This window comes from Rana temporaria, assembly GCF_905171775.1.
Source record: "Rana temporaria chromosome 9 unlocalized genomic scaffold, aRanTem1.1 chr9f, whole genome shotgun sequence".
Taxonomy (NCBI): Eukaryota; Metazoa; Chordata; class Amphibia; order Anura; family Ranidae; genus Rana; species Rana temporaria.
Window position 1 is genome coordinate 290,997 of NW_024404482.1, and position 13,633 is coordinate 304,629.

General features: G+C 49.5%; 1 protein-coding gene across 2 annotated transcripts in view; it reads right to left on the reverse strand.

Annotated features, from left to right (window-relative positions):
* The window catches only part of GDPD2 (glycerophosphodiester phosphodiesterase domain containing 2), a 58,443-nt gene that overhangs the window by 10,282 nt on the left and 34,528 nt on the right, over positions 1 to 13,633 (reverse strand). Inside the window, exons 11-15 of one of the 2 annotated variants that reach the window (XM_040334458.1) lie at positions 11,665 to 11,886; positions 10,149 to 10,294; positions 6,981 to 7,128; positions 6,384 to 6,466; positions 2,238 to 2,279 (exon numbers count right to left, since the gene is read on the reverse strand). In XM_040334458.1, the coding sequence (XP_040190392.1) occupies positions 2,238 to 2,279; positions 6,384 to 6,466; positions 6,981 to 7,128; positions 10,149 to 10,294; positions 11,665 to 11,886 (641 nt within the window). The remainder of the gene's footprint in view (positions 1 to 2,237; positions 2,280 to 6,383; positions 6,467 to 6,980; positions 7,129 to 10,148; positions 10,295 to 11,664; positions 11,887 to 13,633) is intronic. The other variant, XM_040334459.1, reaches the window with a different exon arrangement.

Here is a 13,633-nt window from a genome sequence, read left to right on the forward strand (position 1 = left end):
CTGGCAAGAATCTCTTGCCGCCCCGAGTGTACAGACACTCCGTTCAAAAGAACCGCGGTGACGTCATGCCAGGGACGGACTGACAACTCATGGGGATAGAAGACTATGGGGCTTACAGATGGCCACCACGCCAGGAGGCATACTGTCCCTGGTTTTACCGAGTCTGGCTACCCTGATAGGGCCCCCTAGTGACATGGGGCCCTCGGACAGTGCCCGAGTGACTCAATGGTCAGTCTGCCCCTGGTCATTGCGTACGACTAGCATGCGCTCGTCACATTCGATGCTGTCGCCGCACCCTACACTTGGAAGCTACCGCGCATGCGTCAAAGTCATTTCGAGCATGCGCAGGTTTCCACGGCGACAGGTAAGTATACCGACGCTCGGCCGAGAATCTCACGACGAGGAAAATAGGGAGCAGATTCTCTATTTTTCTCGTCAAGATTCTGGGCAGTTTTCTTGACGGGGAAACCTGAAAGCCTCGTACACTACGCTCGGTTTACTCGGCAAGAAAGCTCTGCCAGCAGTTTACTTGCTAAGACTTGCCGAGAAAACCGAGCGTGTGTATGAGGCTTAACCACTTAAGGACCGCCTCCTGCAGATATACGGCAGCAGAATGGCATGGCTGGGCACAAGCACGTACCTGTACGTCCTCTTTAAGTGCCCAGCCGTGGGTGGCGGGCGGTCCGAAGCTCCGTGACCGTGGGACCCGATTGCCGCTGGAGTCCTGCGATCGGTCCCCGGAACTGAAGAACGGGGAGAGGTGAGTGTAAACACAGCTTCCCCGTTCTTCACGGTGGCACTGTCATTGATCGTGTGTTCCCTAATATAGGGAAACACGATCAATGACATCACACGTCCAGCCCCGCCCCCCCTGCAGTTAGAAACACAGATGAGGTCACACTTAACCCCTTCAGCGCCCCCTTGTGGTTAACTCCCAAACTGCAATTGTCATTTTCACAGTAATCAGTGCATTTTTATAGAATTTTTTGCTGTGAAAATTAGGGTTGTCCAGATACCGATACTAGTATCGGTATCGGGACCGATACCGAGTATTTGCGGGAGTACTCGTACTCGCGCAAATGCTCCCGATACCTAAATAGAATACTTTTTTTGTATTTATCAACATGTTCTATGAAAATTCTTTGAGTTTTTTACTACTGCGTGACAAGCAAATAAACATTTTTATTCATTTTTACTCTTTTATAATGTCTTGAGTTAGAGTTCTTCATAATTCTAAAGAAAATATCCTTAGTCTGTATTGTGGTTTGAAAACTGTCACATGACATTTAAAAAAAGTATCGGTATTCGGTATTCGGTATCGGCGACTACATGGAAAAAAGTATCGGTACTTGTACTCGGTCCTAAAAAAGTGGTATCGGGACAACCCTAGTGAAAATGACAATGGTCCCAAAAATGTGTCAAAATTTTCCGAAGTGTCCGCCATAATGTTGCAGTCACGAAAAAAACGCTGATTGCCGCAATTAGTAGTAAAAAATTTTTTTTTTATAAAAATGCAATAAAACTATCCCCTATTTTGTAAACGCTATAAATTTTTAGCAAACCAATCGATAAACGCTTATTGTGATTTCTTTTACCAAAAATAGGCAGAAGAATACGTATCGGCCCAAACTGAGGACAAAAAAATTTATATATTTTGGGGGGATATTTATTATAGCAAAAAGTAAAAAATATTGCATGTTTTTTAAAATTGTCGCTCTATTTTTGTTTATAGCGCAAAAAGTAAAAACCGCAGAGGTGATCAAATACCACCAAAAGAAAGCTCTATTTGTGGGGAAATAAAGGACGCCAACTGTGTTTGTGAGCCACGTTGCACGACCGCGCAGTCGTCGGTTAAAGCGACGCAGTGCCGAATCACAGAAAACTGGCCGGGTCCTTTACCTGCCTTAAGGTCCGGGTCTTAAGTGGTTAAAGGCAGTGAAACTGATCGAATCACCTGTGCAAAATAACGGAAAGTCTGAAAACATGACCTGTTGGGGGCGCCTTGAGGACTGGAATTGAGAAACGCTGCGTCAAGCAAGCTCCGGCAGGCAGTGGAGGACAGAAAAGCCCGGCGCACACCGCGGGCCATGAGGTCACCAAGAGTCGGACGCGACTAAACAACAACAAATTCGCACCTTGCAGGACGCGACGCGCTCCTCCCAATCTAGCAATGATCTTCATAGTATTAGATATATAGGAAAACGGAGTGTAAAACTTAACAGCAAATCATCCCTTACATTGTAAACACATTACCTTCTTCTCTTCTCTGTAAACATTTCCTGCAACGAGAGCAAAACGTAAACATTTAGACAATACGGCAACATTTCACTTTCCACTCATGTAAAATAATCAGTATATATAAAACAGGGGCCAGACTTATATAGGACTATATGGCCAAGAGTCTGCGGACACCCGACCATCGCACCCCCTCTACTTGTTTAACCGATTGCCGACCAGCGCACGCCGATGTACGTCGGCACAATGGCACGGGCAGGCAAATGGGCGTACCGGTTGGGGTTAGGGGTTTCCCATTGAAGAATAAGGCTAGGACTCAGGAATTGGAACAGGGACCTCCCCCAGAGGTCAAAGGCGGGTTCCCAAAGGTCACGGCCGACCCACCCCCCCACCAAAGTGTACCGCCTACCCCAACTAAGTCGAGGAATGAACAAGTCGGGGACAGCGTCTCGTGAGTGTGCCCGCAGGTCCCGCCGCGTTCCTTCATGAGTGCGCCCGTGGGTCCCAGGAACTCGATTGCGGTCGGCAAAGGCAGAACAAGGCATTCCCCTGTTCTGCCTAGTGACACGTCAGGGATCTACTGTTCCCTGTCACTGGTAGCTCCTCCCCCGACAGTAAGGCTGCATTCACACCTAGGCGACAAAACGCCTGAAGCGCGACGCTCGATACGCTGGAGGGGCGAATTTGCATTGATGTCTATGAGATGGTTCACATCTCACGCCGAAACGCTGTACGCCTGAAAACAAGTCCCGAACCCTTTTTTTCAGGCGGCATTGGCGTTCGGGCATAGACATCAATGTTAATTCTTTGTAAAGAAAAAAAAAAAAAAGGTAAACTAATCGCGGCAAAATACGCAGCGTACGCGGCGTTACAATGTGAATGCAGCCTTAGAATCACTCCCTAGGACACACTTAACCCCTTCAGTGCCACTTACTGGCTAACCCCTTCACTGCCAGTGTCATTTATACAGTAATCAGTGCATTTGTATAGCCCTGATCGCTGTATAAATATGAATGGTCCCAAATAGTGTCAATAAGTGTCCGCCATAATGTCGCAGTCGTGATAAAAATCGCTGATCACCGACATACAGTGAAATTTTTTATAATAAAAATGCCATAAAACTACCCCCCTATTTCGTAGACGCTATAACTTTTGCGCAAACCAATCAATAAACGCTTATTGCGATTTTTTTTGTTTACCAAAAATATGTAGAAGAATACGTATCGGCCTAAACTGAGGAAAACATATTTTTTCAAAATATTGCTTTTTTTTTCAAAATTGTCGCTGTTTTTTTGTTGTATAGCGCAAAAACTAAAAACCGCAGAGGTGATCAAATACCACCAAAAAAAAGCTCTATTTGTGGGGAAGGAAGGATGCCAATTTTGTTTGGGAGCCACGTCGCACGACCGCGCAATTGTCAGTTAAAGCAACGCCGTGCCGAATCGCAAAAGTGGCCCGGTCCTTTGGCCAGCCAATGTTCGGGGCTGAAGTGGTTTTAAAATAGATTTGGGGGGTCAAAAAGACGTCATATCTCATATTTACATACGTCGTCTCCGCCCTCCAATGCTATGGAGCTGAGCGGGGGCCGTCTTCACCTCACTCGGCTCCAGGCTTCTCGGTGGAAAGGACCCGATCGTCTCCGCCAATGGCTCTGGTAAGCGGCGGAGGTGACCAGAGCGCGACGGCTCCCGCCACCCTCCAGTGAGTCGGAGAATGGATCTGCTGGCCCCGGATGTCCAAATGGTCCGGGGCTGAAGCGGTTAAAGTCCCAATCCAGAACCATGACCATTAATCTGCAGTTGTCCGCCTTTTGTGACTTTACCATCCTCCACTCTCCTGGAAAGACTTTCCGCAAGTTTTTGGAGGGTGTCTGTGGGCATTTGTGAGGTCGGGTCCTGATGTTGGATGGGAAGACCTGGTTCACATGTTGGGCACAAAAAATAAATAAAAAACTGACTCATCATCAGCATTACAATTCACTCCAAAGCTGTTCAATAGGGATCAGGTCAGGGCTCTGTGCAGGACACTCGCGTTCCTCCACACCATCTCTTCATGGGGCTGGTGACACTCTTCTGAGAAGGCTTCCTACAAAATTAGGAGTTTTTCTGTGATATATTTCTACTTCTTCAGCCAAAGGAGCCTTTGAGGTCAGGTACTGACTTGGCTCACTATCGGCATCCCAATTCATCTTGGACATACACCAAATTTTGTAGGAAGCCTTCTCAGAAGAGTGGCACCAGCCCCATGAAGACATGGTGTGACCTTTTTTGGTGTTGAGGAACGTGAGTGTCCTGCACAGGGCCCTGACCTCATCCATACTGAACCACTTTGGGGTGAACACCGATGGTGAGGCAGGTCTTTTTGGTGCCCAATGTGAGGCTCAACATCCAACGTCATTAAGAGGGTACCTGTGATGTTGAGCCTCACATTAAACATCACAGGTACCCCCCTTAATGATGTTAGAGGTTTCCTCCATGACCTCAAACCCACTGAACACCTTTGAGATGAGAAGACCTCATCCCAAAAGGTGTTCTGTAGGGTTATGGACAGGTACTGATGTTGGATTAAAAGACCGTATACCAAAGGTCTTCCAAAAGTAGGGTTTAGGTCAGGGCTCTGTGCAGGACACTCTGTTCAGGGGTAGGCAACCTGTGGCACTCCAACTGTTGTGGAACTACATTTCCCATGAGGCATTGCAAGGCTGGAAGTTACAATTACTCCCAGAGGCATGATGGGACTTGTAGTTCTGCAGCAGCTGGAGTGCCCCAGAGCACAATTGTCTACAATGTCTTTGTATGATGGACCCTTCACCGGAGACCCCCTGAACCCCATCATTTAGATGGGGGGTCCATAGAGTGTATTATATGAAAAATGTTACGTTACAATTCGGCATTAGAACTTTTTGTGCCCTCATTGAATTTATGGGACATGGGAATAGGGTTGGTGAACATCAAATCTTGGAGTTAACCACTTGGAGCCCCCAGGCCGTCATACGACGTCCTTGACTTTGTGGTGATATCTGAATGGTTGGTGGAGCTACAGGTATTATTCAGATATTGCCGTTTTCAGCCAGCGTTTCCCTTCACCATAAGAACGATCATAATAGTGGCTGTTCCACCGCTTGATCGTTCTTACGGGCGGCACAAGGGGATGTCCCTCCGCCTGCCGCTGCCCTCCGGTGCTTCTCCGGACTCCCCGCTGCGATCGGTGAGTCGGAGAACGGACCCGCTGGCCCGGGATGCCGATCATAGAGATTTCCGGCGGACCAGATGGTCGCCGGAGTCTCTATGATCATTGGAGGAGGCCGGGCGCGATGTTATGACGTCACGCCATTAAAAAAAAAAAAAACGGCGCCGCCTCGGCTGGGAAGCCAGGATAGTTTTTTTATTTTTAAGCTTCCCAGCCTAGAGGTGAGATGTGAGGTCTTATTGACCCCTCCCCCCCCATATCTCACTGTAAAGAGGGCCTGTCATGTCATATTCCTATTACAAGGGATGTTTACATTCCTTGTAATAGGAATAAAAGTGATCAAAATGTTTTTTTTTATTGTATGTCAAAAAAATTAACAATAAAATATATATATTTTTATTTAAAGTGCCCCTGTCACCGTGAGCTTGCACGAAGAAGCAAACGCATACACCCACATATGAAAACGTGGTTCAAACCACACATGTGAGGTGTTGCCGCGAACGTTAGAGCGAGAGCAATAATTCTAGATCTAGATCTCCTCTGTAACTCAAAACATGTAACCGGTAAAAAAAAAATTAAAGCGTCGCCTATAGGGATTTTTAAGTACCGAGGTTTGGCGCCATTCCACAAGCGTTTGCACGCGACATGTTGGGAATCTATTTACTCGGCGTAACTTCATCTGTCACATTATGCAAAAAAAAAAATCCGGCATAAAAAAATCCCAAAAAAATTGCTGCGCTAGATAAAAAGTTGTAACGACCGCCATTGTATTCTCTAGGGTCTCTGCTAAAAAAAAAACATATATAGTGTTTGGGGGTTCTATGTAATTTTCTAGCAAAAAAAATATGATTTATTACATGTAGGAGCGAAGTGTCAGAATTGGCCCGGATGGGAAGGGGTTAAATCAGACTCTCGCTATCACAAGGAAGTCTCCGTTGGCTTTGTTTTCTCCCACTTACTTCTGAATTGCAAACGCCCATATAATGTGGATAAACGCCACAACATCCGCTACAATCCATATGATCAAGTAATTATCGGGATCCTGTAGGAACAAAAAAGTACAAAACGTCACGGGGAGGAACAAAAGTTAAAGGACACAAATTGGTCTTAATTATGATGTCCCAAATCAAGTGGAAGTCTCAACTTTTTATCTCTATTGTCCCCTCCCCCCCATGTTATGACGTGTAAGTGATTTTTGGTTGGAAATGCCATAAAATACCTTTTCTATGCTCCTTTCTGCTCTCCCTCTGCAGAGCTCTGTGCTAGCAGAGCAATACGTTTTTTTGTTTGGAAATACCGTAAAATACCTTTTCTATGCTCCTTTCTGCTCTCCCTCTGCAGAGCTCTGTGCTGGCAGAGCTGAGTAATACGTTTTTTGGTTGGAAATGCCGTAAAATACCTTTTCCATGCTCCTTTCTGCTCTCCCTCTGCAGTGCTCTGTGCTGGCAGAGCTGAGTAACAGCCACACCCTCATCACAAAGGCCCTCCCACAGACCTGTAATGTAGAAGAATAGGGGGGGGGTGGCAATCTTCTTCTGTAACCGGTGGCTACTCACCATCAGCCAGATGGGTCTCTTCAGGTCTTTCAGCAGATGGAAGGCGTTAGAGGTGACAGATGTGGCTCCTGCACACCACAGATGTGAGAACAGCCAGGCTTCATTCACCACAAACAGATTCACTGAAATATTATCTTTGCGGTAGGACCTGGGAACCAAGGACACGGATGGAAATTATCACCACCAGCAAGATGAACTTCTAAAATATTTAGAGCAGACCAAAACCTCAAGAGCCACCCAATTCATTGTGTCCAATTGTGGAGATTTCAACTCACTTCCTACGTCGGAGACACAACAGGAAGTGAAAGGAGATCTCTCCAAAGTCATGAAAATCCCTTAGATCGAGGATCTCAATCTGTGGCCCTCCAGCTGTTGCGAAACTACAAGTCCCATGAGGCATTGCAAGGCTGACAGTTACAAGCTTGACTTCCACAGGCAGAGGGATGATGGGACTTGTAAGTTCACAACCAGTCTGAGACCCCCTGCCTTAGACAGTTGTCTCTGGAACAGGTGTCCCCATTGAAAGATTTTCCCTCTAGTCCTGTTATGGTGACAACTGCAACGTTTTGGAATTCCCATCACTTTCTGGTGACAATAGTCACCAACACAAACAAAGTAGGGTGGATTCCACCAATGAGGACACAGAAAGTTATACAGACCTGGTGGAGGTTCAAAGTATTCCACGCCTAATCCAAAACGAAACCATAAATTGTTGGTTTTAGACAAACCTTAAGTTGAAATTGAGGCAAGTTGTCAAAAAGTGGTTATTAAAACCAGACTTGTGGGCTACCAGGGGGCTCTAGAACAATGGTTGTCGATTACGTGATAAAGGGGGCCTCAAGTGTAAAATCCAGTGATATTGTAATGCTATAAAAAGCTGCCAGAGACTGCAGACATACTACAGCAGACAAATCAGAGACTGCAGACATACTAGAGGAGATGATCAGAGACTGCAGACATACTAGAGGAGATGATCAGAGACTGCAGACATACTAGAGGAGATGATCAGAGACTGCAGACATACTAGAGGAGATGATCAGAGACTGCAGACATACTAGAGGAGATGATCAGAGACTGCAGACATAATACCGGAGATGATCACAGACTGCAGACATAGTACAGGAGACAATGAGAGACTGCAGACATACTACAGGAGACAATGAGAGACTGCAGACATACTACAGGAGACAATCAGAGACTGCAGACATACTACAGGAGACAATCAGAGACTGCAGACATACTACAGGAGACAAACAGAGACTGCAGACATAATACAGGAGACAATCAGAGACTGCAGACATAATACAGGAGACAATCAGAGACTGCAGACATACTACAGGAGACAATCAGAGACTGCAGACATACTACAGGAGACAATCAGAGACTGCAGACATACTACAGGAGACAATCAGAGACTGCAGACATACTACAGGAGACAATCAGAGACTACAGGAGACAATCAGAGACTGCAGACATACTAGAGGAGATGATCAGAGACTGCAGACATACTACAGGAGATGATCAGAGACTGCAGACATACTACAGGAGATGATCAGAGACTGCAGACATAATACAGGAGACAATCAGAGACTGCAGACATACTACAGGAGACAATCAAAGACTGCAGACATACTACAGGCAGCCCTCAAAAATTCCACTCGCCTGCTCGCATTTTGCGAGTGGAATTTAGTGCAGGGCGAGTGAGGTACAGGGACGGAGCAGGCTGACTTTCCTGGCTGAAGCGATCAGCCAGGAAACTGTCAGCCGGAGGACACAGAGCGGCATGGCTGGACTGAAGCTGCAGCCGTCTCCTCCTCACACAGCGGACATCTCCCACTGTGTTTTACGGAGCTGGGTCTGTGTTTGGCGGCTCCGTGTAACAAGGTCCCGCCCCCCTAGACCGGCTCGTGTGATAGTAGATTGATTCAGTGATCCGCCTATCACGCGAGCCGGTCTAGGGGGGCGGGATCTTGTTATGCCGAACACAGACCCAGCTCCGTAACACAGTGGGAGATGCCCGCTGTGTGTGTGAACCAGCATCAAGGCAATGGTGAGTCTAGAGTGATGGGGCAAGGTGACGCTGCATTTGATAGGGCACAGGGCACGGCGAAACTGCATTTCATGGGGCACGGCGAGGCTGCATTTCATGGGGCACAGCGAGGCTGCATTTCATGGGGCACGGCGAGGCTGCATTTCATGGGGCACGGCGAGGCTGCATTCCATGGGGCACGGCGAGGCTGCATTCCATGGGGCACGGCGAGGCTGCATTCCATGGGGCACGGCGAGGCTGCATTCCATGGGGCACGACGAGGCTGCATTCCATGGGGCACGGCGAGGCTGCATTCCATGGGGCACGGCGAAGCTGCATTTCATGGGGCACGGCGAAGCTGCATTTCATGGGGCACAGCGAGGCTGCATTTCATGGGGTACAGTGAGGCTGCATTTCATGGGGCACAGTGGAGCTGCATTTCATTGGGGAACAGTGAGGATGCATTTCATGGGCACAGTGAGGCTACACTGATATGTTTTAAGTTAATATTGTTAACGTTGTTGTTAATATTTATTTTTGGAACTTAATTCTGCTTAAAAAATTTAAATGTAATTTCATGAGCTAATTTACAAGGGCGTGTTTAGGGGCGGACTTCGGGGTCAGGCAGGGGAGGGGTTGGGTGGTGTAACTAGTGGTGAGTAACTCTTAAGGCCTGGCTAGTGGCTCAGGACTTGAAATTTGGAGCACTGCTACAGGAGATGATCAGAGACTGCAGACATAGTACAGGAGATGGTCAAAGACTGCAGACATAGTACAGGAGATGGTCAGAGACTGCAGACATGATACAGGAGATGATCAGAAACTGCAGACATAATACAGGAGATGATCAGAGACTGCAGACATAGTACAGGAGATGATCAGAGACTGCAGACATAGTACAGGAGATGATCAGAGACTGCAGACATAGTATAGGAGATGGTCAGAGACTGCAGACATAGTACATGAGATGATCAGAGACTGCAGACATTGTACAAGAGATGGTCAGAGACTGCAGACATAATACAGGAGATGATCAGAGACTGCAGACATAGTACAGGAGATCGTCCATCATATTTCTATAAAAAGAAATGATGCAATAAAAACAATGTATCCAATACACGTCACTGCGGCGGTCTCACCGGATCTCGGCCACGCTCAGATTTGTGTAGGACAGATTGACGGCGTCCAGCGTGTCGTTCTTCATTCTCTTCCTTCCATAAATCTGCCTAAATCCCGGAGCTCTCTTCATGACCTCCTCCCGGTTATCATCAGGAAGCCAAAAGATCTACCGGGAGCAGAAGATTTCATGGATTACACTGAACATCGGTGGAAACATTAATTTCTATAATCAGTCTGATCACAAAAATGTACCGTGTCTGTGGGGGGTTCAGCTGGGTGAATGTGGGGGTTCAGCTGGGTGAATGTGGGGGTCCCAGACACTCACCTCTGGAATCGTAGGCAGAGCACACACATCATTTTATTTTGTTTAATCAGCGGGTTACACAAAAAAACTGACAGATCCCCATCCATACAAGTAATGATGCCGCTGTTCTATTATAGAAGACGGGGGACTGGGAGACTAAGACGACGAGACTGGGGGATGACGAGGCTGACTGGGGAGACGAAGAGGCTGGGCGGGGTCAGACTGAAGGGGAGGTCAGATCGGAGGACTGAGAACAAAGTAAATGGCAGACTATCAGACTCACCAGCTCCTCACTGGGGGACGACGAGGCTGACTGGGGAGACGACGACAAAACTGGGGAAACTACGAGGCTGACTGGGGAGACGACGAGGCCGGCTGGGGAGACGACGAGGCCGACAGGGGGAGACGACGAGGCCGACAGGGGGAGACGACGAGGCCGACAGGGGGAGACGACGAGGCCGACAGGGGGAGACGACGAGGCCGACAGGGGGAGACGACGAGGCCGGCTGGGGAGACGACGAGGCCGGCTGGGGAGACGACGAGGCCGACAGGGGGAGACGACGAGGCCGACAGGGGGAGACGACGAGGCCGACAGGGGGAGACGACGAGGCCGACAGGTGGAGACGACGAGGCCGACTGGGGAGACGACGAGGCCGACTGGGGGGACGACGAGGCCGACTGGGGGGACGACGAGGCCGACTGGGGGGACGACGAGGCCGACTGGGGGGACGACGAGGCCGACTGGGGGGACGACGAGGCCGACTGGGGAGACGACGAGGCCGACAGGGGGAGACGACGAGGCCGACAGGGGGAGACGACGAGGCCGACAGGGGGAGACGACGAGGCCGACTGGGGGGACGACGAGGCCGACTGGAGGGACGACGAGGCCGACTGGAGGGACGACGAGGCCGACTGGAGGGACGACGAAGCCGACTGGGGGGAGGGAGGCTGACTGGGGGGGGGGGGGGACGAGGCTGACTGGGGGGTGGGGATGAGGCCGACTGGGGGGGGGGAACGAGGCTGACTGGGGGGGGGGACGAGGCTGACTGGGGAGACGACGAGGCTGACTGGGGAGACGACGAGGCTGGCTGGGGAGACGACGAGGCTGGCTGGGGAGACGACGAGGCTCACTGGGGAGACGATGAGGCTGGGCGGGGGTCAGACTGAAGGGTGAGGTGGGAGGTCAGATCGGAGTACTGAGAACAAAGTAAATGTCGGACTATCAGACTCACCAGCTCCTCACTGATGGAAGTGTTGAGTATGGCGCTCACTGTGACGTTCACAAAGCTCTCGTTGTACGGGTGCCCGGGCGGCGGCTGACGCAGATCGAATATCAGGGAAATGTTCCGGTCTCTGCATGCGTTTACAATCTCCTCCAGAGACGGGATTTTCTGTTTTTTAACCTCTTCATGGTCCGCAGCCGACAGCAAGTTGTTTGTTCCAAATGGATTTCTCTGAATAGAAGACAACAGAAAGAACATCACAATGACCATCTATTTACCCCCCCCCCCCACCCGTAACCACCATTACCGGCACTCATCACCCACCTGTAATACCCATTACCTCACCTGTGACCGGTACCGCCTCTACTCATCACCCACCTGTAATCCCCATTACCTCACCTGTGACCGGTACCGCCTCTCCTCATCACCCACCTGTAATCCCCATTACCTCACCTGTAACCGGTACCGCCTCTACTCATCACCCACCTGTAATCCCCATTACCTCACCTGTAACCGGTACCGCCTCTACTCATCACCCACCTGTAATCCCCATTACCTCACCTGTAACCGGTACCGCCTCTACTCATCACCCACCTGTAATCCCCATTACCTCACCTGTAACCGGTACCGCCTCTACTCATCACCCACCTGTAATCCCCATTACCTCACCTGTAACCGGTACCGCCTCTACTCATCACCCACCTGTAATGGTACCGGCTCTCCTCATCACCCACCTGTAATCGCCATTACCTCACCTGTGACCGGTACCGGCTCTCCTCATCACCCACCTGTAATCCCCATTACCTCACCTGTGACTGGTACCGCCTCTCATCACCCACCTGTAATCCCCATTACCTCACCTGTGACTGGTACCGCCTCTCATCACCCACCTGTAATCCCCATTACCTCACCTGTGACTGGTACCGCCTCTCATCACCCACCTGTAATTCTCTTTACCTCACCTGTGACCGGTACCGGCTCTCCTCATCATCCACCTGTAATCCCCATTATCTCACCTGTGACCGGTACCGCCTCTACTCATCACCCACCTGTAATGGTACCGGCTCTCCTCATCACCCACCTGTAATCCCCATTACCTCACCTGTGACTGGTACCGCCTCTCATCACCCACCTGTAATCCCCATTACCTCACCTGTGACTGGTACCGCCTCTCATCACCCACCTGTAATCCCCATTACCTCACCTGTGACTGGTACCGCCTCTCATCACCCACCTGTAATTCTCTTTACGTCACCTGTGACCGGTACCGGCTCTCCTCATCACCCACCTGTAATCCCCATTATCTCACCTGTGACCGGTACCGCCTCTACTCATCACCCACCTGTAATGGTACCGGCTCTCCTCATCACCCACCTGTAATCCCCATTATCTCACCTGTGACCGACACTGCCTCTCCTCATCACCCACCTGTAATGGTACCGGCTCTCCTCATCACCTACCTGTAATCCCCATTATCTCACCTGTGACCGGTACCGCCTCTACTCATCACCCACCTGTAATGGTACCGGCTCTCCTCATCACCCACCTGTAATGGTACCGGCTCTCCTCATCAACCACCTGTAATGGTACCGGCTCTCCTCATCAACCACCTGTAATCCCCATTACCTCACCTGTGACCGACACTGCCTCTCCTCATTATCCACCTGTAATCCCCTGTATGTCTGTCCCCTGTATGTATGTCCCCTGTATGTATGATGTATGTCCCCTGTATGTATGATGTATGTCCCCTGTATGTATGATGTATGTATGTACAGTATGTCCCCTGTATGTATGATGTATGTCCCCTGTATGTATGATGTCTGTCCCCTGTATGTATGATGTATGTACGATGTATGTCCCCTGTATGTATGATGTATGTCCCCTGTATGTATGATGTCTGTCCCCTGTATGTATGATGTATGTCCTCTGTATGTATGATGTATGTCCCCTGTATGTATGATGTATGTCTGTCCCCTGT